Source organism: Lissotriton helveticus, chromosome 2_1 (genome assembly GCF_964261635.1).
Source record: "Lissotriton helveticus chromosome 2_1, aLisHel1.1, whole genome shotgun sequence".
Taxonomy (NCBI): Eukaryota; Metazoa; Chordata; class Amphibia; order Caudata; family Salamandridae; genus Lissotriton; species Lissotriton helveticus.
Genome location: NC_136059.1, coordinates 100,595,909 through 100,621,525, shown reverse-complemented (window position 1 = coordinate 100,621,525; position 25,617 = coordinate 100,595,909). Strand labels below are relative to the sequence as shown.

Genomic DNA, 25,617 nt, shown 5'->3' with positions numbered 1-25,617 from the left:
TCAAGATTCGAGGTAGTAGGAGTTTCTGCAGGTTTATTACAGCATAAGGACAGGATCAGGACAACCTGCATAGGAACAGAGGTGACAGGGCCCAGCAGGACAACTGGGGCCCAGCAAGGGAAAAGAGGCCCAGCAGCTGCTGGGGCTAGGTCTGGGATGAGCGCGCTAACTTTTAATAACAATACATTGACTTATATACATAGCGCAAACACATAGCATTACATTGCAGTAGGCGTAGCAGTGGGTGGAGCAGAAGGCGTGACGCGTAGCAGTCGCGAGAGATAACAGTAAAGGTAGGTGTAACTGGGCGTGTACATAGACATGTGGTGCAAACGTAACAGAATATGTCATGAATGGGCGGAAACATTGGAGGGGGCTACCTAAGGAGCCGGGACCTCTAACCTAATGGTGCGCGAAAACTGGCAATGACGTGTTACTAGGAGAAGCTGGGGGGCTATGAACTCTGTGCTAGGAGCAGAGACTAGAGTCTGGAGGGTCGGAGCGACATGTACCTAAACCCTATCTGGTATCTGATGTTTAGGGAACATGTTGATATAAACTAGGAGTCATGAGGGGAAAAGCTAACTTGACTCTAAGACTGGACCATGCATTATTCTACATGTAGTGCGTGATGAAGAATATTAAATGACCATTAATACAGTATTTCTCTAACGTGGAGACGAGAAGGCTAGACAATGACGGAAACTATTGATGCAGTTCAGTAGCTCAGGAATACAGAGAAGGAGGACTGAACTGATAACTGGAACTATAACATACTTTTGGCAGACTCAGAGGCAGAGCCAAGCTGCACCGGGCACTGCGAGGTAGGAAGTAAGTGAAGGGTCGAGGATACAGGTGGGGGCTGTATCGCTCCTTAGCGAGGCTTTCAGGAGACAGGAGCTGAATCTGTTGTCCGGGCCCCTTTGAGGCCTGGAAACGGGGACTTTATAATGGAATAACGTGCACACTGGGAAACGTGGCAACGTAACTTTACATAGGCCTGATATTCGTAGTATTCACGAGGACTGGGAGCTGACATACCAGAGGTGGACACAACTGTAATTGCGTCATTAATCAGACATGGGGAATAACATATGCATATTGGTCATGCACACATAACATATGATGGATGAGGCGTAGGGACACAGAACATGGCAAAATTTACTTTTCCACACTTTCACAGTCAACAGCCTGCAGCAAGCCGGGGCTGCAGGCAGGTGGTGGCTCCAGGAAAAATCCACACAGATAAATGGCGCCAAGAGTTTTGGAATGCTGTTCCAAGTGCCAAATGAATTGGCTGCTACTACCTAGACAGAAAGGGAGGGAGAGAAAATGGTGGGAAGGAAAAGGACAAGACAAGAGTGAATAAGATTTTAAGACAGGAGTCAGGAAAAGATAAAAAAGGGACTTCAGAAGGAGAAGGAAGAGAGCAAGGGAGGAAAAGAGGGAAAAGACTACTTACCCAACAGGCTTGTCCTTGGGTTCGTCCTGTGGGTGTGGGAGATGGGCAGTCGCGGTCGGCATGACTCGTGGGTGTGGGGGTGTTCGCGGTTGTGGGTTGGGGGGAGAATACAACAAATATTGCCTCCTCTCTTGTGTTTTCCGCTGCTCTACTGCTCCACTGCCTCCGGCAGGAACAGGATGCAAGAAGCCTCCCTCCCCTCCCCGCACCTCCCCTCAGCCAATCACAATGCTGCAATGGCAGTGCTGTGATTGGTGGGGACAGCGCCCAGCCAAGCGCCTATGGCGAGGCCATTATAAAGATGGTCAGCAGTCGAAGTTGATGTTAAATTATAGTTTATTTAATTCATAAACTATGGACCCACCGGAGCAGCAGGGCAAACATCCCAACTCTCCAGAAACCAACCGCCTTCTCCCCACAGCTCACAAAACACCAACATTCTAAATTACATCATGTTGTTCCACAAATGACATAAGCAAGTTCTACAAATGATAAGGCATAACATACAGTAATAGACATAGAGAAAAGATACGACCTACTACCACATGTCTCTTTTTACAAAAACAACAAAATAAAATAAATCAAACATCCAAGATATAATCGTCAAATTTCTTTGGAATTCTAGAAATCCTTTTGTGAGACAAAGGACTAACCTGAGGAGAGGATTCAATAGACTCCTGTAGGTTGGAAGCAGGAACAAAAGAAGCTTCAGAACCACTTTCACCAACAATAGGACACTCAGAAGAAACAACATTTTCAGTACCAACATGTCTGTGCAGTGCCAATCCCATCCTCGTCGCCAATATAAAGATGGTCAGCAGTCGAAGTTGATGTTAAATTATAGTTTATTTAATTCATAAACTATGGACCCACCGGAGCAGCAGGGCAAACATCCCAACTCTCCAGAAACCAACCGCCTTCTCCCCACAGCTCACAAAACACCAACATTCTAAATTACATCATGTAGTTCCACAAATGACATAAGCAAGTTCTACAAATGATAAGGCATAACATACAGTAATAGACATAGAGAAAAGATACGACCTACTACCACAGCCATTTTCTCTATGTAAGAGAAAAGGGAGAGTGCACATGACTGCTTAGGCCCGCAGCATTGGGCAAGCCACTCCTCCACAACTGGTAAACCAGGCATATCCTTCTGCTTTCTCGCAGTGCGAAAAGCAGAAACATAAAATTGTAGTTTTACCATTTTATGTTTCTGCTTCTCTTTACCATTTTATGTTTCTGCTTCTCTTTACCATTTTATGTTTCTGCTTCTCGCACTGCGAGAAAGCAGTGGGGAGATGCTCCTCCACCCTCGTGGAGGAGCCGCCCCTGGAGGGAAGGGTCTAGAAAGTGGCTATTTGTAGATCATAGAAGAAGGATATGGTTTGGGAGGAATAAAGAAGAAATGGAGGTTGGAAGAGCCTCTAGAAGTGGATAAGGGAGGGAGATAAGGTATCGGATGAGTCTAGGAGGAATACGTGAGGGAGAGGTTTAGAAAGGCTTGTTTGGAAGATCTGAATAGTAAAATAGGTTTGAGATGATGCATGGAGGGGTAGATGAGGGAACAGCCTAGAAAGGGTTATTGTGGGTATCGCAAGAGTAGTGAAGGGGAATTTTGTGGTATTTAACAAGGACTGGGACCAAATATAGCTCAAAATCAACTATATGGTCAAGAGAACCTGCAGCGACAAATCAAATTCTATACTTTATTTATAACATCATCATAGCACAAACGATGAGCAAGGAATGTGAGAAGCATGGTTAAACACTAGGAATGGTGACAGAGGAGCTACCTGCCCCCAAAGAGTGGGGAGGAGAGCAGCAGCAGTAGCAGGAGGGTTGAGAATCAAAACCCTCTTCAATTCAAAAATTGCAAATTGTGAAGAGTTCTGGCCCCTGGAGGAGAGAGGAGAAAAGTGTCAGTGACTGCAGGGACGGCTGGAGCAATAACTACCTGTAATGAATGAAGCCCCCCAAACTCACAGGCCACATCGGTGATCAGTGCCAGACAATCATCAGCTTCCTTCATTTCCTATAGATTATACTCTGCTGCATCCGCTTCCCCAGCATCCCAGGTCAGGCAGCGGCAGCGTCACAGAGGGACAGCTGGGCTCATGGAACCCAGCTTCACATACACTGCTGAACGATGCTGGGAACAGTGTCCACAGTCACTATTATGACTATTTGGAAAATTGTGCAAGCACCTAGTCACTTCCTTGCAGAGCAGAAAGATCCCAGGAGATTATAGGACGCATGCGTGATTATCATTGGCTTGCAAGAAATTGTAGGAGGATTTAAAGTCTGCAAGAGAAGTCATAGAGACGTACCATGGACGTGCTCTCCCCACCCCAAAAAAACCACTAAAACATCGTAAACATGTAAATACCGTGGAGCTTATTTATGAGCCTGTGCGTCACTTTTGCGCCGCCAGTGCGTCACTTTTTGTGACGCACCAGCGGTGTAAAAATGCACCATGTTGTGCCATATTTACAAAGTTAGGTAGATGCGTCACTTTGTAAACTCCTGCGCCACATTATACCTGCACCAGGTATAATGTATGCAGTGTGGGCGTTTTGACGCAAGTAAGCCTTGTAGAAGTGACACAGTGAAATTAATGAGATTTCACTGCGTCACTTCTAGTACGCAAATGCGTCAATATACTACGCCGGCCTCGCAGCAGACGTAGGACTGATGCAGGCACATTTCACATGGGACTTGCCCATGTGTAATGACCCATTGCTGGAGTTGCGTCACTTTTGTGACACACTCCAGCAATGCATAATTTTTGCACCTACGGATACATCAGAAATACTGACGTAGCTGTTACTCCTTGCGACATGATGCGTCATACTGTAAATATGACGCATCATTGGTGTTGCAGGGAGGGCGCAATGAAAAGTGACGCATCGCTGCTATCACGCAGCGATGCGTCACTTTTCATAAATGAGGCCCCACGTGTGGAGGAAAATTGAAAAGCGCATAAACTGAGACAAGGCAGTCACAGGAATGTAAATTCTGTGCGTTGATGGATAAATGAAAATGCTGTTAGCTTGCCTTGGCACTCCCCATGCAAACAAGAAAAAAAAATACACTAAGAAATAATGATAGCAAAAATGTAAATACCATGTGTGGGGAAAAGAATTGCTGCCCGCTGATTGCATACATTGAGACATGTAAAACTTAATGCAAAAATTAATGCACCGTTGTGTGGGGTGCAAATAAAAATTCTGTATTCCGCATTTAGAATGAACACAACATCCAGAAAAGGTAAGCCAAGACAAAAACAAAAAATAGTGTGCCGAAACTAACACAAATAGACAGAAGCAAACAATGACATGTAAATAGGGTCAGTCTCCATGGGTGGGAACCAAATACCAAAAGGAGGGACAAATACACCAAATGCACCACATAAAACGCAAGCATTTCCGAGCAGCAAGTCAAAGAGCAAAGTAAAAAAGATGGTTTTACATCAAAGTAATGTTGTTCTAATAAGAGTTACAGTAGCCAGTAGTGTAGATTAGGTAGGTTTATTCAGTAAACAGACATATTATCGACTACAAAATATCGAATGGACATAATATCGAGTTCAAAATATAGGCTGGACAAAATATCGAATGGACAGAATATAGACATCAAAAATATCGTTTTGAAGGTAAGTAATGTAATATCGAATTTTAAAATATAGTCAAAATATCGAAGTACATAATATAGGTTAATTAAAATATCGAAAATGTAATAATATCAATTTTTTTATAGTGTATTTTATGTTAAAAGTGTTTATTTATGTTATAATGTAGTTAAATTAATGAATTTATAGTTAATTAAATTTTGCGTAATTTAATTCTGTAGCGGGTTGTGGGTTTATAGGGGAATAGGGTGGGAAGTAATGTAATTATAATTAATTAAATATGTTAATTAATTTATTGGTATTTGTTTATAATTGTTAATTAGTTTTTAATTTGTAATTAATTACATTTTAATTGCCAATTAATTTTATTTATTTGATTAATTGATAATTATGTTAATTTATTTATTGATATTTGTTTCTAATTAATTGTTAATTAATTTTTATTTAGTATTTTTTTAAGTTTTAATTGTCAATTAATTTTATTTAATTGATTAATTGATAATTATGTTAATTTAACTAATTTAATTTGTGTAGCGGGTTGTGGGTTTCTAGGGGAATAGGGTGGGAAGTAATTTAATTATAATTATTTAAATATGTTAATAAATGTAGTGTTATTTATTTATAATTAATAGTTATATAATTGTTAATTGGTAATTAATTAACTATTAATTGAGAATTAATTTTATTAAATTGATTAATTGATAATTATGTTATCTACTTTCCCTACTGTTGCACTCACTGGAGAGGGAATAGTAAGTTTTACCCCTACGCTATCCAACCCTTTCCCTACTGTTGCACTCTCTGGAGTGGGAATAGTAATTTTTACCCCTACGCTATCCAACGCTTTCCCTACTGTTGCACTCTCTGGAGTTGGAATAGTAATTTTTACCCCTACGTTATCCAACGCTTTCCCTACTGTTGCACTCTCTGGAGTGGGAATAGTAATTTTTACCCCTACGCTATCCAACCCTTTCCCTACTGCTGCACTCTCTGGAGTGGGAATAGTAATTTTTACCCCTACGCTATCCAAACCCTTTCCCTACTGTTGCACTCTCTGGAGTGGGAATAGTAATTTTTACCCCTATGCTATCCAACCCTTTCCCTACTGTTGCACTCTCTGGAGTGGGACTAGTAATTTTACCACGACGCTATCCAATGCTTTCCCTAATGTTGCACTCTCTGGAGTGGGAATAGTAATTTGTACCCCTACGCTATCCAACGCTTTCCCTACTGTTGCACTCTCTGGAGTGGGAATAGTAATTTGTACCCCTACGCTATCCAACGCTTTCCCTACTGTTGCACTCTCTGGAGTGGGAATAGTAGTTTGTACCCCTACGCTATCCAACCCTTTCCCTACTGTTGCACTCTCTGGAGTGGGAATAGTAATTTGTACCGCTACGCTATCCAACGCTTTCCCTACTGTTGCACTCTCTGGAGTGGGAATAGTAATTTTTAACCACCCCCCGGCTATCCAACGTTTTCCCTATAGTTGCACTCTCTGGAGTGGGAATAGTAATTTTTACCCCTACGCTATCCAATCCTTTCCCTACTGTTGCACTCTTTGGAGTGGGAATAGTAATTTTTATCCCTACGCTATCCAACGCTTTCCCTACTGTTGCATTCCCTGGAGTGGGAATAGTAATTTTAACATTTCTGCTATCATACGGTAATAATATTGTATATTATTTGATTATATTATGTTACTATATATATATATATATGTTTTAACAAATATGATTGCAAAAATATTTTTTTATAACTTTCATTAATTATTTAATTTTTATTTTTAAGTATATTTCAGTAATTAATTTTTAATATTAATTTAATTTAACATTGTTTTTAATAAAGTCGATATTTTTTTAAACTACATTTTTTTAAACGATATTTTTTACTCGATATTTTTGTACTTACCTGTTTGTAGATACAAACTCGATATTGTGTCTGTCGATATTTTGTCGCTGATATTTTTGATAGTCGATATTATGTCTCGATATTATGTCAGTGATCCGTTTATTCATCACAAGTAAGATGGTAAAGAAGGTCCCACCGGGAGCAGCATCCAGCTGCTCAGCCCCACTCACTCAAACTGACCACACATTCAAACCATGCATATGCGAACATTCTGATGACATCACACACACAGGCTGAGCAGCAGGTAAGGAGAAGACCAGAATATAACAGATGGGTGTGCTCAAAGCCCACAAAGTAGATGCAGCATGACTCGAAGAGACAGTGCAAGCGCTGCCTAGGCAAGACTGAAAAATATTTTTGGAGATGTTAGATTTTGAGTTTTGGGCTGAATGTTATTTGTTGTAGTGTTTATGCTGTTGATTCAAGGTAGTGATGTTCTTGATTGTTACAAAATAAAAATGGGTTGCTAGCAAGAACTCACGCACCAGTGAGTTTGTTTTGAGGTTTTCGTTTTTAATTGGGTTATGAACTGGTTTGTTCTACACTCTTGGTAGCTTTGCAATTTTTTTAGGATCTCTATACATTGACAGGGTGTTGAGCTGCTCCTTCCAAGTGTTCCTTGGAAATGTTAATGTTAATTGTGATTTGTAGAGTGCTTAATACCGGCAGAGAGAAGAGTAGTTACATTCCCCATTAGTGAATGTGATCCCTGACTGGGCTGTGTTATGCCCAGGCTACAGTGAAGAGGAGAATCTTCAATTTCTTCCTGAACGGAAGGAGAGGTTTTTTGGACCAAAGGTGATGTGGCAACCTATTCCACAGTTGCGGGATGAGGACGGAGAAGGCTCGCCCTCCTTTAGTCATGTAGTTAAACCATGGGCAGGTTAGTTGGCCACCCATGGATGATTTTAGGTTGCGGCCGGGGACGTATTCCCCAGGCGCTCTTTAATGTATCTTGGGGCCTGTCCATGCAGGGCCTTGTGAGTGATACAAAGGCCATAGAATCTGGCCCTCTGTTTGATGGAGAGCTAGTGGAGTTTTTGCAGCAGGGGAGTAGCCCGTGTGAGTCTGAGGAACTTGAAGATCAGCCTACCAGTGTCATTCATCACCACCTGAAGTTTGACTAGGAAGTTGTCCGTTATGCCAATGTAAAGCAAGTTACCATAATCTAGTCATGACATGATCAAAGCTCACCACGTCCACATGGTGGAGACTGGCCCACAGGACCCGAACACAGTGGATACTTGGTTGGACAGTGAGAGTTTGGCATCTATTTTGATACCTAGGCTATTTACCACCGGTGCTGGAGATGGAGTGTGACCAGAATTGGTTTGTCCATGGGTTGCTGTCGGTAGTAATGGCCAATACCTCCTTTTTGTCTGGGTTAACCTTAAGTGAATTGGCTGTCATCCAATTTACCCATATCATAATAATAATAATAATAATACAGACACTTGTAAAACGCAACAGCTACGTCAAACAGAGGTGTCCCGGCGCTATTGCAGTCGGCAGTACACAGAAGGAAAGCCAAAAGCCAAGATCACAGACCCCTACTCTGCCTAAAGAGCTAGGTCTTAACCATTTTCCTAAACATAGGCACTGCCCAATGTTGCGGAGGTCACTTGGCAAGGAGTTCCACAATTTGACATTCCCGACCGTGAAATATCTGCCCCCCAAGCGAACCTTCCTAAAGCGAGGTGTGCAGAGCAGCTTTTGTGAATTGGACCTTAGTGATCTAATCTGCTTGTAGCAGCATAGCCTTTATTTCAGGTAGCTGGGGCAGTTACCATGCATAGCTTGAAATGCAAGATAGCTATCCTTACTTTAAAGCGTGTCAGGTCACTGTATGCACGCAGGCATGATTGCGATGTTTGTGAATTATGCATTTTAAAATTTTCATATAAATTGTCACTCACCATGTCAGAGCACTGATTTTAAAGCGCCCATTAGCCTCTGCATATTTTGTACACTTTCACCCCTCCTACGGCCTCCCTCGCCCCGTTCCACCGCAGCTGACAGTGCTGTTTGAGTGGAGGGCGAGGCGCCATCTTGGGCTGAGTTCCTACTGAAGCCTGGCCGGAGTTAGCGGTTGAGCGCTTTTTGGAGAGGCAGGGCATAAGAAGCAAATGTGCTTCCGGGAGCGCAGCGGACGGGCGCAGCGGGCGCGCCGATGGCGCGCCGAAGGTGCGCCTAAAGTCAGCCCATCTGCGCCCGTCCGCGCCCCGGCAGCGCGCAGGGCCAGAGATGCTGCTCGGCCGGAGCCCCAGCAGGCGACCCCCCCACGTAAGGTATAGCAGAGAAGCACTTCTATCCCTCAACAAAATCACCTGCAATATCGGCAAGGTATGGGAGGTCCAACACTCTGCTAATGTGGTTTGCCCTGTATGCCAGTTCCATTTTAAACCGGACCTTCCCTCCCCATTCGACTTGGGGAAAAAGGAGGGAGATCCCCAAATCCGAGCTGCTCTCATTAACGCCCGGTCCCTAGTCAAGCACACGGAAGAGGTCCGCGAGCTGATACTCGACAACTCGCTTGACCTCCTATTCGTGACTGAGACTTGGCTGCACCCCCATTGTGCCCCCACTATTGAGTTAGCTATTCCTAGGGGCTTCAAAATCACTAGGGTGGATCGCTGCTCGGGGAGGGGAGGAGGACTAGCAGTTATTTATAGAGACACATGGTCCCTGATCAAGGAATGCACTGGGGTCATCGAGGATGGGGAAGCACTGGAATTTTCCATTGCTCTCACGCCTAATTTCACTTTGGGCGGGCTTCTCATCTATCGCCCTCCGGGCGCCTTGGGCTCCTTCATTCCATCATTGGAGGAGCTAGTTGTCCAGAGAGCGCTGAGATTCCCTATGTTTCTGCTCCTGGGGGACTTCCACATACATGTGGATGTCCCTACAGCCCCGGGGGTTAGTGACCTTGTGGAATTATGCACTTTAGCACAGCTTAAAATACAAGGGCCGGATACCACCCACCGTGGAGGTCACTGCCTTGACTTGGTCTATTCCAATTTTGGTGTTATCTTTGAAACTCCTTGCCCAGTTACTTGATCAGACCATTTCTTGGTAAACTTCTCTTGGGCAACGGATAGGGCTCGTGCCACAGCTGATAAACAACAGACCCCCTTCCCCCCAAGGATTAGCATCCCAGCTCTGGCAACCTCCCTATCCCACACTCTGCCGGATAAGTCGGGAAATCTCGAAGAAGCGGTCGAGAACTTCTCGTCATGGATCAACGCCTCTGTAAGCCGGTTATCGCATACTAAAGCGAATATTCGCCCAAGAGCCACCCCGGCTTCCCCCTGGTACACGGATCAGCTTAAAAGTTTAAAAATAAACTGTAAAATGTTGGAAAGATCATGGAGAAGGGAGTATTGCCCGTCAGCTAAGGCAAAACTCCGAGCAGGGCAAAAAGACTATTATGCTGCAATTAAGACAGCCAAGGGAGATTACTATGCAGATAGGATTCTTAAAGCTAAAAACAATAGCAAAGAAATATTTGCTATAGTAAAAAGTTTCACGTCCCCGGTTGCAGAAACTCAGGTAGCCCCCCCTTCGGAGGGGTGGTGTGAAAAACTGTCCTCTTACTTTATTGACAAAATAAAGAAAATTCAAGATAGCCTTAAGATCATTGGCTTTGATCATCCTCCACCGGATCAGGCCATTCAAGAACAGGACAACTTCCCCCTCCTCCGTATTCCATCTAATAGCATAAAGCCCAAATAATTAATGTGCTCTTTTATAGAGGTTGAGGTGAAGGATGTCTTGGCTATTTTGAAGGCACTGAAATCAGGCTCCCTGGCGGACCCCTGTCCGGCCAGAGTTCTGAGTGGTGTGGCGGAAGTTATCGCACCGGCAGTCACAGACCTGGTAAACGAATCCCTTTTAACAAGTAATGTTCCATCTCAGTGGAAACAAGCCAAACTTCTCCCACTAATTAAAAAACCATCCGCAGACCCCCTGGTCACTTCTAACTATAGACCCATTTCCCTGCTCCCAGCATTAGCCAAGGTCTGTGAGAAAGTGGCCTTTCGCCAACTCGAGAGGTTCGTGGAATCTACTGGTGCATTACATCCTGCCCAGTCGGGGTTCCGCTCCTCCTTCAGCACTGAGACCGCGCTAGTGGAGGTCACTGAGGCTATTAGGGACTGTTTGGACGGAGGCGGCAGAGCGGCCTTAATTTTATTGGACCTCTCTGCCGCGTTCGACACGGTTCCTCATGCCCAGTTGATCTCTAGGCTAGAGGACATTGGCATCACTGGCGCGGCTCTCAAATGGGTCAAGTCCTTTCTCACTGACCGCTCTCAACAAATCTGGCTCCCCCGTACCATTCATCGATTAGCAGGGTGGACACTGGAGTCCCCCAAGGGTCGACCCTAAGCCCCCTGCTCTTCAATGTATACATGACCCCCCTGGTATATCTTGCAGAGAGTCTGGGTGCAAAAATAATGGCTTACGCCGATGACACCCAGCTTCTCTTCACGTGGGACAAGAACAACCTTGATACAAAGAGAGTCCAACTATGCTTGTCCTCAGTATTTGCCTGGCTGGCCAAGGCTGCACTCAAATGCAATGAGGACAAGTCGGAGATTCTCCTATATGGCAAATTCCCAGTGGGATTTAAGGAATCCATCTGGCCCACAGGATTGCCGTGCCCCTCTGGAAATTGTGGAATTGCAAAGAACCTAGGGATTTGGTTTGGCGCTGATCTTTGCTTCCGAGATCAGATCTCGCGATTGGCGGGAACCTGTTATGGGACTCTTACCACCCTCCGGAAGTTTTTTCCGCTTCTACCCCAGGAAGCGAAAGAAACAGTGGCCAGAGCACTCATCCTTTCGCGTCTGGACTACGCCAACGCATTATATGTGGGCGCCCCTGATTTCCTGCTTCGCAAACTTCAAGTAGTCCAGAACGCGACAGCGAGGCTTCTATTTAACATCCCCAGATGTCATAGTGTACAAAGACAACTCGTGGAACTTCATTGGCTCCCAGTTGTTCTCAGAGTGCGTTTCAAAATCCTGACACTGGCCTTTAAGGCCTTACACGGCCCATGCCCACCCTACCTGAGTGTTAGGTTTGCCTTTTACCATCCCCTGCGACAATTGAGATCTGCCTCCCTCAAAAAAAAATGGAAGCTTCCGTCCTGAAACACATGGAATTGGTCATCTACTAAAATGGAAATTTGGATTATAATCCTACAATCTCTGGTCACAAATATATATCCTCCTTGGTCATAGGATGGTCCAGTTATTAGATTTTCAGCCAATAAGTAGAAGAAGAATCTAAGTATCTACAGTAGTTTATACTTTAGCTGTGCTTCTTCTTTTAACACTGCAATCCAAGACTGTGAACTGGAAGGTGGTTTATGGAGAGTGAGTGTGACCTAAAGGGAGATAAAGGATGCCGGATAGCCCTAGGGAAGAAGCAACCACTGAAGGAGGAAAATCTAATTGCTGATTAATTAGAAAAAAATAGCTGTAAATATGACTGCTGTGACACACACTGTAGATTTAGAGCCAGACTCTTGTGTGGATGTTTGCAACAGAATGAGTGGAACCTAAGAAAATCATAAATCTGAGGTCTGAAACTTTAGATGAGTAAAAAACTAGGGGGCATATTATCAAGGGGGTTTATCTCCGCTTTTTTGGCTTTAAAAGCCAAGAAAGCGGAGATAAAATTATCTCCCCATTACCTAGCTGTCGCTAACACCAGTTAGCGACAGCTAGTAGGAGATAGCGACCATCTTGGGCCCCACTTTGCATGTCAGAGAAATTTATCACTAATGACATGCAAAGTGGGCGTGCCAAGATGTTAGCGACTGGAAACAGTCGCTAGCATCGCTATCTCCTATTACCAACTTTTGGAGATATTCGCGCTAAGCGCGAATATCTCCAAAAGCTAACACCTGCCCTGAGCAGTTCTTAGCCATGTTATCCAATGGGAAGTGGAAAACATGGCTAAGAGCATTAGCTCGGTAATGCATGAATATCGCGGACTTTTCAGCGATATTCATGTATTTCGGCCGATTTTTATCGCTTAGGAGATAAACCTTGATAATAGCAAGGTTCCTAAGCGATAAAAATCGCCGCAGCTCGGCGATAAAAATATTGCCGCTAAGCCAACATAGCGATAATTATCGCTAGTTGTTGGTAATATGCCCCTAGAAGTCTGATGCCAGAAAGAGATCTTGAGAGGAAAACAAACTGGCTAAGGTTCATGCCCTGAGAATCTCTTGCAACAATCAGTGAATGTAAAGAGCCTAAACAGCAACAATCAGGGGTTGTGTTACCCTTCGCTAGTAATGAGTCCATGAGTACTTCTCTTATAATAATTAAATGTGGCTCGGAACTGGCAGCACATTGACAACGTAAGAGTGTTGCATTCTTATGACAGGTTACTGTGAGGGTCAAGTAATGACAAATTTACAGTAAGTGAGGCCTGGGAGAGAGAGGTATCAAGATCAAGGCTGATGCTCCTGATTGATTTTAGCATAACTTGAAATATTTACACAGAGAAGATAAGGCTACTGCAGACTCACTTTCAGGTGATAGGACATTAACACCTTCTCAAACTTGGTCTTCCATTGATCCTCTCTGACCTTCTTCAGGATACGAAGACTGTCACGTCGACGTCCTCCATCTTCATCAATCTTTTCAAGAAGTACTCGTTCAATACGAGAGAAAGAATATCTGACCAGTGCCAGCAGAGCACATCAAGTTAGTGAAACACAAATGGAACAGGCCCTGGAAAGATGACTTACATTATACAATGAGCATAACTTAATATATGCTGAGAGGTGAATCTCTCTTTCAACTTTTCAAAATCATCAACATTTTAATATCTCAAGCACAACGCTTGCTGATTCAGCAGCCCATTTAGAAACCTGAACCACCCTTGAGCTCACTATTACATGGGGAAGACACATCCTTCACTGAGCCATTCATTTTACCACTCCTTCTTAACCAGTGTTCCATCTGTATCCTACCAACCATCGATGAACCCCTTTTCTTCCCCTGCTTTTTTTCTCCAATCATAGCTCTTGTCTGTATCCTATTGTATTTCCTCCTTCTGTACTTGCTCTGCCTTATGTTTAACCCACTTTGTGGTTAGAATTGCTCTTAAAAGATATGTGGCCCTAAGGCACATGCAGTGAACACCAGGCTTTTTGGATCCGATCCTGATGTCCTGTTGGGCAGTCTGAGATCCATCAGGGGTATCCCCTAATAACAAAGGGGCATATGTATCAATATCACATTTTGCGAATCTCAAATTGCGAATTTTTAATCGTTAACACGTTTTTTTGCGATTTGCAGCGTTTGGGACTAAAATTCGGTTGATACATATGCCTTATAAGGAAGACCAATCAAAAATACTTTTAGTAATCATTTAGTGACTATATAGCATTGAAATTATTCCAGGAATGTCCCCTAGGGGACAAACTAGGCAAGAAACATGAAAGCATGATACTTTGAGCAGCTGCTGATAACATTACTATAGACAGTCGCCAACACTCCCCTTTTAACCAGTGTGGGAGACAGGAATATTAAATTGGTTGCCCTGATCCTCCCTCTCCTTGTTTTAACTCACTTTTTTAGACACCATTTCACTACAGTTCTACACTTTAGGGCCCCTTACACACACTCCTAAACGGCAAGGATTAAAACATCTCCGCCAAAGAGCCCCCACTGAGGGTGCTCGTCAGGTATTGCAGCACCGACGTTAGGAGGAGCATGAACAATGATGAAGCATGACACCCAGCTGCCTTGGTGTTTGAGGGCCATAAATCCGAAAGGAGGAATTCCCCATCCTCCCTCCTGATAGTCAGCGAATTGCACTTTTCCCCCAGTCACTTTTAATCTATTTATTATCTTGTCCCTTGCTCACTTTGCCACTGAATTCAAGTTGGCCTAGCTGATGAGGGGTGTTACCACTGCTCCCAGTTAATAACCCAAAAGCATTTTCACCATCTCATTCATGCACTGTAGGGGCTTCTGAGGGGCTACAATAACCTGTTTTTTTCACATTTAACACTGGTGCATTGAACTAAGTTCACTCGTGTCACCCATGGGTGTGAAAACAAACCTTGAAGAGCTGAACTAAAAAATCAGTTTACGCAACACTTCATTGTAGGTTTTCTTCGGTTGTTTGGATATCTGTGGGTCTTGGGGTGACATATATGTAGCTTTGGATTTTGAGCTTCGCTATTAGGAATACGCAATCAGCTATGTACAACAGTGTGTATTATACTGTTTACCATTCCTAGCAGGTCGCAAATGACCTACCTCATTCTTATTCATGAGGTAGGTCAAAATATGCGACCCGTTTGGAATCTCGAAAAACACATGGATGGTGGGCTGCAGGGGACAGCAGACTACCATGTCTGTGTTTGCTTTTAAATAAAGCAAAGGTTTTTTTTAAATACAGACCGTTTAACTTATTAACTCTATGCTTGCCTTTGACCCTGTCCAGCATGCCACTACCTTTTGATTAGTTTCATGCTGCACAAATACCACATACAAACAAAGATTTTCTAGGGAGGTGATCACCATCATCCCCGAACACTCATTGTATGTGTTGGACTCATTTACTTTCTCAGCGAAAGACACCAATGACTTCTGTGTCCCCATCATTCTCAAAAGTAATGAGCTGTCACTGATTAGGGGTGAGAGGTGCCCACTTTTGTAGGCACAGGCTTCCCTCATATTAAAGAGACTGGGGTGGTTTGGCCTGGGTGCTTAGTTTAGTAGATTGGGTTTGATAGAGCACACTGGGAGCCAGGAGGAAAACAGACATACCTGAAGTCCTACCAGAAGTGTCTAAGCACCACCATTACCCAAGTTACTCCCAATATTAAGCCGCCCACACAATTGATAGATGAATGTTGCTTCTCTGTCCCTCTGCATCGCTTTCTTGTGCACTCAGTGCCAATAAAGGCGGTATTGAGGCTAGTAAGTTGTTAATGTGAGGGGGAGAGTGGTGTGAGGTGGATACTAGAGACCTGTCTTTCTCTGCTGTGGGGATCATGCATTCCCTTCCAACACTTGGAAGTAGCAAAATGGAGAAGCAAAGCCATGTCGCGGGCCCCCGTAAATGCAAGCACCCTTTTCTAGTTATTCGTCATCCGTCCATCCCATACCTCCAGTATAGGTTGTGTTTGGCCACCAGGTCCACACCAGTGTCCTGGATCTCACTGATCTTCTCTGGAGATGGCCAGGACTGTCCAGGACGCGGCCATGGGATGTTCCACCCAACAAATGGATTCTTGATGAGAGGCACCAGGTTCACGCTGATCTCTTTCCGATAGTAGGTCACCATGAGTGTCACATTGGGTGTCCACATCTGCAGTGGCCGGACTGTCACTGAACCTAGACAGCAGGAATTTACAGGGAGATGGAGGAAGAAGACACAATAGTTCAAATATGCAGATACAATCAGGGTTCTGCAAATACATCTACAGTTCTCAATCTCCTCCTGCTATTGTAAATCTATGCTTAAGTATATGCACTTACCGTCATTATATATATATTTTTCCGCTGAAAAAAACATATGTTTCAGACACTTTATAGTTAGAAATTAGCAGTTAAAAACCTTAGAAATCCACTAAAAAACCATAGGTTTCAGTGACGTTATAGTTAGTTGGACATTTCACTCGTTAGTTATTTCAGCTAACTCTAACTTGCGCCACCGCAATGCACTGCTGATGATGTCACATATTACATCATTCATGACATGGTCAGTGACATCACTGATGACATGACTGATGACATCTCAAATGACATCACTGATGACATCATCCAGTGACTGTGTGTTTCTGTAAAGTTTAAATATGTTTTATATATATGCCAAGGTGTATTGAAGAATGGGTGGGTGTATAAGTGTCTGGATGGAGGATTTAGTAGGTGCATGACTGACTGTATAAGTGAGTGATTAAATGTGTCTTACTGAAGGCATGGGTTGGTGACTAAACTGTGTGAATGTCTGTAGCAGTCTGTCTGTTGTTGTTTAAGCTGCTGCATGGGGTGGTCAGTAGCTACATGAGTGTCTATATGGGTTATTGATTGGTTGCCTGAGTATTTGTATGGGAGACTGAGTGTGTGTGTGGGTGGGTGGGAGGTGTGTGACTCTGTGCATAGATGTGTGAGTGGGTGTATGGGTTCAAGAAGAGTGCATGTGGAAACAGCTGTGTGGATGGGTGAGTGTGTGTATGGATGTGTTGGTGAGTGAATGGATGTCTCTGTAGTACATGTCCAAGTAACTACTTATGTAAAAGTCAGTTGGAGTATGAAAATGACTATACATGAGAGTCAGTGATTGTGACAGTGGCTTTATGGATGAGTGTGTACTTGTATACGTTAGTATCTGTATTAATAAGTGAGGTGGTGTGTGTATAACTGTATAGTTGAGGAAATGGAAGTGTGATTGATTCTTTGCATGACCGACTAGGTGTGTGAGTAACTCCATGGATGAGTGGCGGTGTGTGAGTGTCTGTATAGGTGTATGAGTGCATATGATAGTGTTGTATTGATGAGTGACTGCATGTATGAGTGATTGTATGGGTGTATGAGTGAGTGCTTATTTAGTAACTGGTATTGGTGTGTCGATGGTTTCAAAAATGGTAGTCTGTATTTTACAGTGGGTGTATCAAAGGTTATATTAGAGTCTGAGGAGGTGCATTAGATTATCACGTGGATGATGTCATCAGTGATGTTATCTGTGATGTCATTTGAAATGTTTTTTCAGTGAATTTCAAAGGTTTTTTAAATGCAAATTTCTAACTATAGCATACCAGTCGCGTTTCCAGAGTGGTGGAGAAAGTTGAGCGTGGTCTCAGAAACACCTTTTAGCAATGTGCGGGATTTACTGGAGGTAACAAGAGGAGTAATTAGCCCCCAAAGTCAACCTTGGGGACCAACTATCCCTTTTATTTCCACTAGTAAGTCCCATACATCAGGATTGCTAACTTCTTATATCAGGCCGCCCCCTTCCTGCACCACTGTGCACTGTGCAAACGTGCCCCCTAGCACATTGTAAATTGGGGGATAAACAGCCTGATTCATGTACGGGCCGTTTTGCGTGGCCCTAATAGCGAATCATAGCGACTCGCTATTGAGGACACGCAAAACGGCATTCATGTAGGAATTGCTAAATAAATAGCGATTCCTACATGTTCTCTATTTGCGAGTAGAAATTTCCTACTCGCAAAAAAAGGAATAACTCCCGATTCATTCCTATGGGCCAAAAGGCCCATAGGAATGAATGGGGAGTATCCCTTATTTGCGAGTAGCAATTTACTACTCGCAAATAAGATAGCGATTTTAAGGGTGCCAGGGGTGTCCAAAGGACACCCTGTAGCACCCCTAAAATGCACATTTGAACAGGTGTTGCGCACACACATGTCCAAAGGACATGTGTGTGTGCAACATGCAACTTAGAAAAATGCTTTTAAAAGCATTTTTCTGAGTTTTTGCTATTTACCGAGAGGTCTGACCTCTCGGTAAATAGCGGCCCAAATTAGCAAAATCGCAATTTTTGAAAGTGTCATGAATAGCATTTAAGGAATCTCTATTAGAGATTCCTTAAATGCTAATCCTCGCATATTAGCTAATTCTTCATTAGCGATTTTTGCATTTGGGATTGTGAATCCCAAATGCCAAAATTGCACTCGCAAAAGGCAAGATTCTGAGAATCTTGCCCTTTGCGAGTGCAATTTAGCTTCATGAATCAGGCTGTAAGTCCCCTTGAATCCTGAGGGTCCCTGGAGGCCAACTAGCTCACCAGGTACCTCTAGTAAGCGGCAAACGGCTGCTTTGCAGAGAGGTGGTCTGAGGCTACGCCCCTTTTTACAACTCTCTGCAATGCAGCTCTGCGGCGCTTACTGGAGGTACCTGGTGGGCTAGTTGGACCCAAGGACCCTCAGGATTCAAGGGGACTTAATCCCCTAACTTACAAATCGCCAGAGAGCCCGTTTGCACAATGGTGAATGGAGAGGGTGGGGCCTGATGTGACAAGTCTGAAAATGCGCCCGTGGCGCATTCTAAGTTGGGGGAAGGCGCGTCAAAGGCAAGAACGTCTGCGCCCGTCAGCGACCCGTCCGCGACCAGCACCAGGAACCCTGGACCTCCGCCCCGCCAACGCTACGACCCAGCAGCACTCCACGCACTCAACCCAGGCTGCAACAACAACTGCAAGCTAGCATCACCAGCCGACACCCATGGACCCTTCAGCTGTCACCGCTGCCGGCACACCTGCAGCACCGCCAAGAACACGGATCCAGCACAACCCGCCCACAAGAACACAACCGAACCGAAGACCCTGCAATGCATCCTCCTCAACGTCCGATCCCTCCACAAACACGCCACAGAAATCTGGGACCTCCTCGGCAGCACAACCCCAGACGTAGCATTCTTCACCGAAACCTGGACCAACACCACCTCGGGACCGGACATCGCCATCGCCATCCCCCATGGATACAAGATCTCCAGGAAGGACCGCCCCATCCACCCAGGAGGAGGAATCGCCATCGTCCACAAATCCAGCCTCCGCCTGAGCACACTCCCTGACGAGTCCACAGAACTGATGGAACACCTTCACTTCAAGATAGTGGCCAGCCCCACCGCAGCCCTCCGAGGAACCCTCATCTACCGACCCCCTGGACCCCGCAGACCCTTCGCCAACTCCATCACGGACATTATCTCCCCGCAGGCCATCGCATCCACCAACTACACCCTGCTGGGAGACCTCAACTTCCACCTCGACAATCAACTGGACCCCAACACCACATCCCTCCTGGACAACCTCCACAACATTGGACTCCGCCAGATCGTGACTGAGCCCACGCACTCAGCAGGACACACCCTCGACCCCCTCTTCACTACAGGAAACTCCATCACCTTCAGCCACACCACCGAACTCCCATGGACTGACCATCGTTGCGTCCACTTCACCTTCAGAACACCCACCATCCACAGACACCAGCACCTGCTTCCACAAAGAAACTGGACCAAGATCACCGATGACCAGCTCACCTCCTCACTCAACAACTCCACCCCAACCATCGCGGAAAACGACGACCCCAACACCGCAGCCCGAACCCTGCATAGATGGATCTCGGACAGCACCAACACCATAGCCCCACTCAAGAAAAACAACAATACCCGTGCCAAGAAAGCCAGATGGTTTACCACCGAACTTCGAGAGTCCAGGCGCACATGCCGCCGCCTCGAAAAGGCCTGGAGAAACACCAAATCCACAGAAGCCCACAACAACTTCAGAGCCGCCACCAACGCCCACCATCAACTCATCAGAGAAACGAGGAAAAAAGCGATTGAAGACAGAATCTCCACCCACGCACACAACAGCAAGGAACTCTTCAGCATCATCAAGGAGTTCGCCCAACCCACCAGCGAGTCTACCGACATCCCTCCCTCACAAGACCTCTGCGACAAACTCAGCATCTTTTTCCACCACAAAATCAAGAGCATCTACGACAACTTCGACGAAGACAACCAACACACTGAACCCTCACCAACCACCCCCGACACTCGGAAACCAGCGATTGATGACTGGACAGCCCTCACCACCGAAGACACACTGAAGACAATGAAGTCAATCCACTCAGGGGCCCCCATGGACCCCTGCCCCCACCACATCTTCAACAGAGCCGCCAACACCATCGCACCCATGCTCCGCCAAACCATCAACCGCTCCCTGGCGACCGCCTCATTCCCCGATGACTGGAAACACGCCGAGGTCAACCCCCTCCTAAAGAAACCCTCAGCGGACCCCACCGACCTCAAAAACTACAGACCCATCTCCCTGCTCCCGTTCCCAGCGAAAGTCATCGAGAAAGCCATCAACAGCCAACTCGCCACATTCATTGAAGAACACAACATCCTCGACTCCTCCCAATCCGGCTTCAGAAAAAACCACAGTACGGAAACCGCCCTCCTCGCCGCAACAGACGACATCCGCACCTTACTGGACAAAGGAGAAACAGTAGCCCTCATCCTCCTCGACCTATCAGCGGCGTTCGACACAGTCTCCCACCGCACCCTAATACGCAGACTCTACGATGCAGGAATCCAGGACAAGGCCCTCGACTGGATCTGCTCCTTCCTCTCCAGCAGGACGCAGCGGGTCAGACTCCCCCCTTTCCTCTCGGACCCCACACCTATCACCTGCGGAGTCCCCCAGGGCTCCTCCCTCAGCCCGACGCTCTTCAACGTCTACATGGCTCCACTTGCCCCCATCGTCAGAACCTACGGACTCAACATCGTGTCATATGCAGATGACACTCAGCTCATCCTCTCCCTATCCAACGAGCCCAACACCGCCAGACGCAACTTTCGAGAAGGCATGGAAGCCGTCGCCAAATGGATGAAAAACCGCTGCCTACAACTAAACACCAACAAAACAGAAGTACTCATCATGGGCCCAAACCCCGACGCCTGGAGTGACACCTGGTGGCCCACCGCCCTCGGAAACCCGCCAACCCCCACAGACCACGCACGCAACCTGGGAATCATCCTGGACTCCGAGCTCAAAATGGACCGCCAGATCAACTCTGTCTCATCTTCCTGCTTCCACACCCTCCGCCTCCTTCGTAAGACCTTCAAATGGATCCCCCTCGAACACCGAAAGACAGTCACTCACGCCCTGGTCACCAGCAGACTCGACTACGGCAACGCACTCTACGCCGGAATAAACAAAAACCTCATCCGCAAGCTACAGAACATCCAGAACGCCGCCGCAAGACTGGTCCTCAACCTGCCAAAACACTGCCACATCTCCCAGCACCTGCGCACACTCCACTGGCTCCCCGTCGAGGCGAGAATCACCTTTAAGATGCTCACCCACGCACACAAGGCCCTCCACGGCACCGGACCAGCATACCTGAACAGCCGACTCAAATTCCACGCACCCCAAAGGACCCTACGATCAGCCCAGCTTTCCTACGCTGTGGTCCCCCGCACCAGAAAGACCAGATCGGGAGGCCGCTCCTTCTCCTTCCTCGCGGCCAAGGCATGGAACGCCCTTCCGCTCCACCTCAGACAGACAACATCGCTCCCCATCTTCGCAAGAAACCTCAAAACCTGGCTCTTCGACAGACCCCCTCCTTGATGGAATGGAACCTGCACCCCCCCAACTCCCCCCCCCACCCCTAGCGCCTTGAGACCCTTACGGGTGAGTAGTCGCGCTTTAACAAACTCCTGATTGATTGATTGATTGGGGATGAAGTCCCCTTGAATCCTGAGGGTCCCTGGGGGCCAAATAGCCCACCAGGGACTTCCAATAGGCACCAAAGGGCTGCGTTGCAGAGAGGTGGTCAAAGGCCACGCCCCTTTTGACACCTCTCTGCAAAGCAGCTCTGTGGTGCATACTGGAGGTACCTAGTGGGCTAGTTGGCCCCCAGGGACCCCCAGTATTCAAGGGAAATTAGTTCCTCAACTTACAACGCATCACTGGGCGCATTTGCAGAGTGATGTACTGAGGGGGCGGGGCTTCCGGCGCAATGCTGTTTTTTGGGGTTTTTTTTAGAAGGGGGCTGTGTGGCACCACTTCTTTTTCTATTTTTTGGGTCTGGGGACCCCATCCCCTAGGGCCTGACCCCTATTTTGTTATGTATTTTTTAAGAATACAGGAAGGGGTCCACGTGGTCCCCCTCACGAGGACCCCATCCCCCGGGGCATGGCCAGTATTTAAATATTATTTACAATATTTGGAGGGGGGCCTCAAGGTCCCCCTGCCCAGGCCATCCCCCGGGCCGGCCTTTCCTTTTTTTTATTACATTTTTTTGAGGGGGGCCACGTGGCCCCCCCTCCCGGGACACTTCTAGACCCGGGGAACCCCATCCCCTGTGACCTGGCCATGCCGTTGGGGACCAAGGGGGGAGCCCCAATGCCCCCACGGTCCCGCTGGGTCTCCGCCTCCTGCGGGAGCCAGCATTGCTTTTCCACAAGGGAAGCTGCTAACATGCAGCTCCCCTTGTGGAAAAACAATCTGCTCTGAATCTGCTTTGGATTTTGGAAGCGAGAGCAGGAAACCTGCTCTCGCTTCCAAAATTCAAACCAGTGTTTGCTATTACAGGGGAGAAGCCGCACGGCTCCCGCCCTGCCATAGGTAACAGCTGTGTCCCGGTGGTGGGTACCCCGGGACACTGCAGGAGCCGGCAGGGCTCAAGGAGGGGGGCCGCGCGGCCCCCTCCCAACATTTAACATACACCCAGGGAGGTGGTGGTCCCCGGGCTGTGTGCAGGGGATTGGGACCCCACACGCATTTTGTTCACAGCGCCGGGGAGGTGGCGGTCCCCGGGGCTGCGGTGGGGTCGCGTGCCCCTGCAGTTGTTTCTGAAAGCCCCGATGAGGTGGTGGTCCCCGGGACAGCATGGGCCGGATTGGGACCCCCATGCATTTTTCACAGCCCCAGGGAGGTGGTGGTCCCTGGGGCCCAGGGGCACCCGCTAATTAATTGCCAGTGGCCCCGGTACCCGGCCCACCCAGGGGCTTTTTGAAAACAAAACGCGGGAGCCCACGCTTCGTTTAAAAAAAATATTTTCAGCCCCCATCGCGAATTCCGCCGAAAACATTTTTTTTAATGCTTTTTTTGGCCCTGGCGGTCATTGTGGGATCCCCTGAGCAGACCTAGGGGGTCAGGATGTTTCTAACCTGCTCCCTTTGAATTTTTGTATTTTAACCTTTTTTTCTGTTTTCTTGTGACTCGGTTCTTCCAAGTCACAAGATGGCTGCCAACACTTCCTGGTTTGGAGTCAGATCATGCTCGGGAGGAGTAGCGACTCCTCCTCGGTGCTCAGATATCAATATTTTTCATTTTTTTATTTCTCAGGAATTTTAGCTCACTATATGCGTATTTTTATTTTTTTATTTTGGGGTGCCTGTAAAGCCACACTAGCCAGTAGGCCCAGGGGTAGTGAATGGTGCATGGACCAAGTCTTTCTGTGGGGTGTCTTGAATTTAAACATCATTGAGGGCATGGATGGTATTGGATTGTGGTAATTGTTGTGTGTTTTTCGAGTTTTTGGGGTGGTGTTTGGGCCTGGCCATGTGGGTGGGGGCCATTTTGAGGCCTGGTCCAGGCAGGGCCTGGCCATGTGGCTGGGGGTCAAGGGCCCATTTTGAAGCCAGGCAGTGTGCTCAGGGCTGCACCCATTTTGCCTTGCTTTCTTCCATTAGTCCCAGTGTTACTCAGTGGTGCATGGACCAAGTCTTTCTGTGGGGTGTCTTGAATTTTAATATCATTGAGGGCATGGATGGCATTGGATTGTGGTGATTTTTGTGTGTTTTTCGACTTTTTGGGGTGGTCTTGGGGCCTGGCCATGTGGGTGGGGGCCATTTTGAGGCCTGGTCCAGGCAGGGCTTGGCCATGTGGCTGGGGGTCAAGGGCCCATTTTGAAACCAGGCAGTGTGCTCAGGCCTGCACCCAGTTTGCCTTGCTTTCATCCATCGGGCCCAGGGGTAGTGAGTGGTGCATGGACCAAGTCTTTCTGTGGGGTGTCTTGAATTTAAACATCATTGAGGGCATGGATGGCATTGGATTGTGGTGATTTTTGTGTGTTTTTTACTTTTTGGGGTGGTGTGGGGGCCTGGCCATGTGGGTGGGGGCCATTTTGAGGCCTGGTCCAGGCAGAGCCTGGCCATGTGGCTGGGGGTCAAGGGCCCATTTTGAAGCCAGGCAGTGTGCTCAGGCCTGCACCCAGTTTGCCTTACTTTCTTCCATTAGGCCCATGGTTACTCAGTGGTGCATGGACCAAGTCTTTCTGTGGGGTGTCTTGAATTTCAACATCATTGAGGACATGGATGGCATTGGATTGTGGTGATTTGTGTGTATTTTTCGACTTTTTGGGGTGGTCTTGGGGCCTGGCCATGTGGGGGGGGGCCATTTTGAGGCATGGTCCAGGCAGTGCCTGGCCATGTGGCTGGGGGTCAAGGGCCCATTTTGAAACCAGGCAGTGTGCTCAGGCCTGCACCCAGTTTGCCTTGCTTTCATCCATTTGGCCCAGGGGTAGTGAGTGGTGCATGGACCAAGTCTTTCTGTGGGGTGTCTTGAATTTAAACATCATTGAGGGCATGCATCAATGGTTAGAGCAGCAGACCCTGATGCAGAGGTCTAGCCCGGGACCAGGGTTCAATTCTCCGCCTCGGTGGGTCTTGGGCTAAAATAATTCCACGGACCTGATAATTCTCGCCTCGGTGCCTATTCCAATCATGGAGTCCCACTCTGCAACTCTGGGCAATAGCTTGCTTAATCTCCACAACGGCCCCCACAACGCTAAGGATGCCTCGCCTCCACCTTGGGGGTGCCCAGGAGTGGACACCTCACAGGGAAAGCCAGGATGGGTTCCACAGCGGTATTCGTACAAGCGCCTTGAGACCCTCGCGGGTGAGTAGTGCGCTATACAAGTATCAATTTACATTTACATTTACATTTACATGCATGGCATTGGATTGTGGTGATTTTTGTGTGTGTTTCGACTTTTTGGGGTGGTGTGGGGGCATGCCAATGTGAGTGGGGGCCATTTTGAGGCCTGGTCCAGGCAGAGCCTGGCCATGTGGCTGGGTTTCAAGGGCCCATTTTGAAGCCAGGCAGT

The 25,617-nt window shown here is 46.8% G+C and overlaps 1 protein-coding gene across 1 annotated transcript in view; it reads right to left on the bottom strand.

The window, feature by feature from the left end:
- The window catches only part of LOC144820067 (protein mab-21-like 3), an 88,177-nt gene that overhangs the window by 14,333 nt on the left and 48,227 nt on the right, over positions 1 to 25,617 (bottom strand). Inside the window, exons 2-3 of the mRNA XM_078677720.1 lie at positions 16,150 to 16,378; positions 13,552 to 13,702 (exon numbers count right to left, since the gene is read on the bottom strand). Coding sequence (XP_078533846.1) covers positions 13,552 to 13,702; positions 16,150 to 16,378 — 380 coding nt within the window. The remainder of the gene's footprint in view (positions 1 to 13,551; positions 13,703 to 16,149; positions 16,379 to 25,617) is intronic.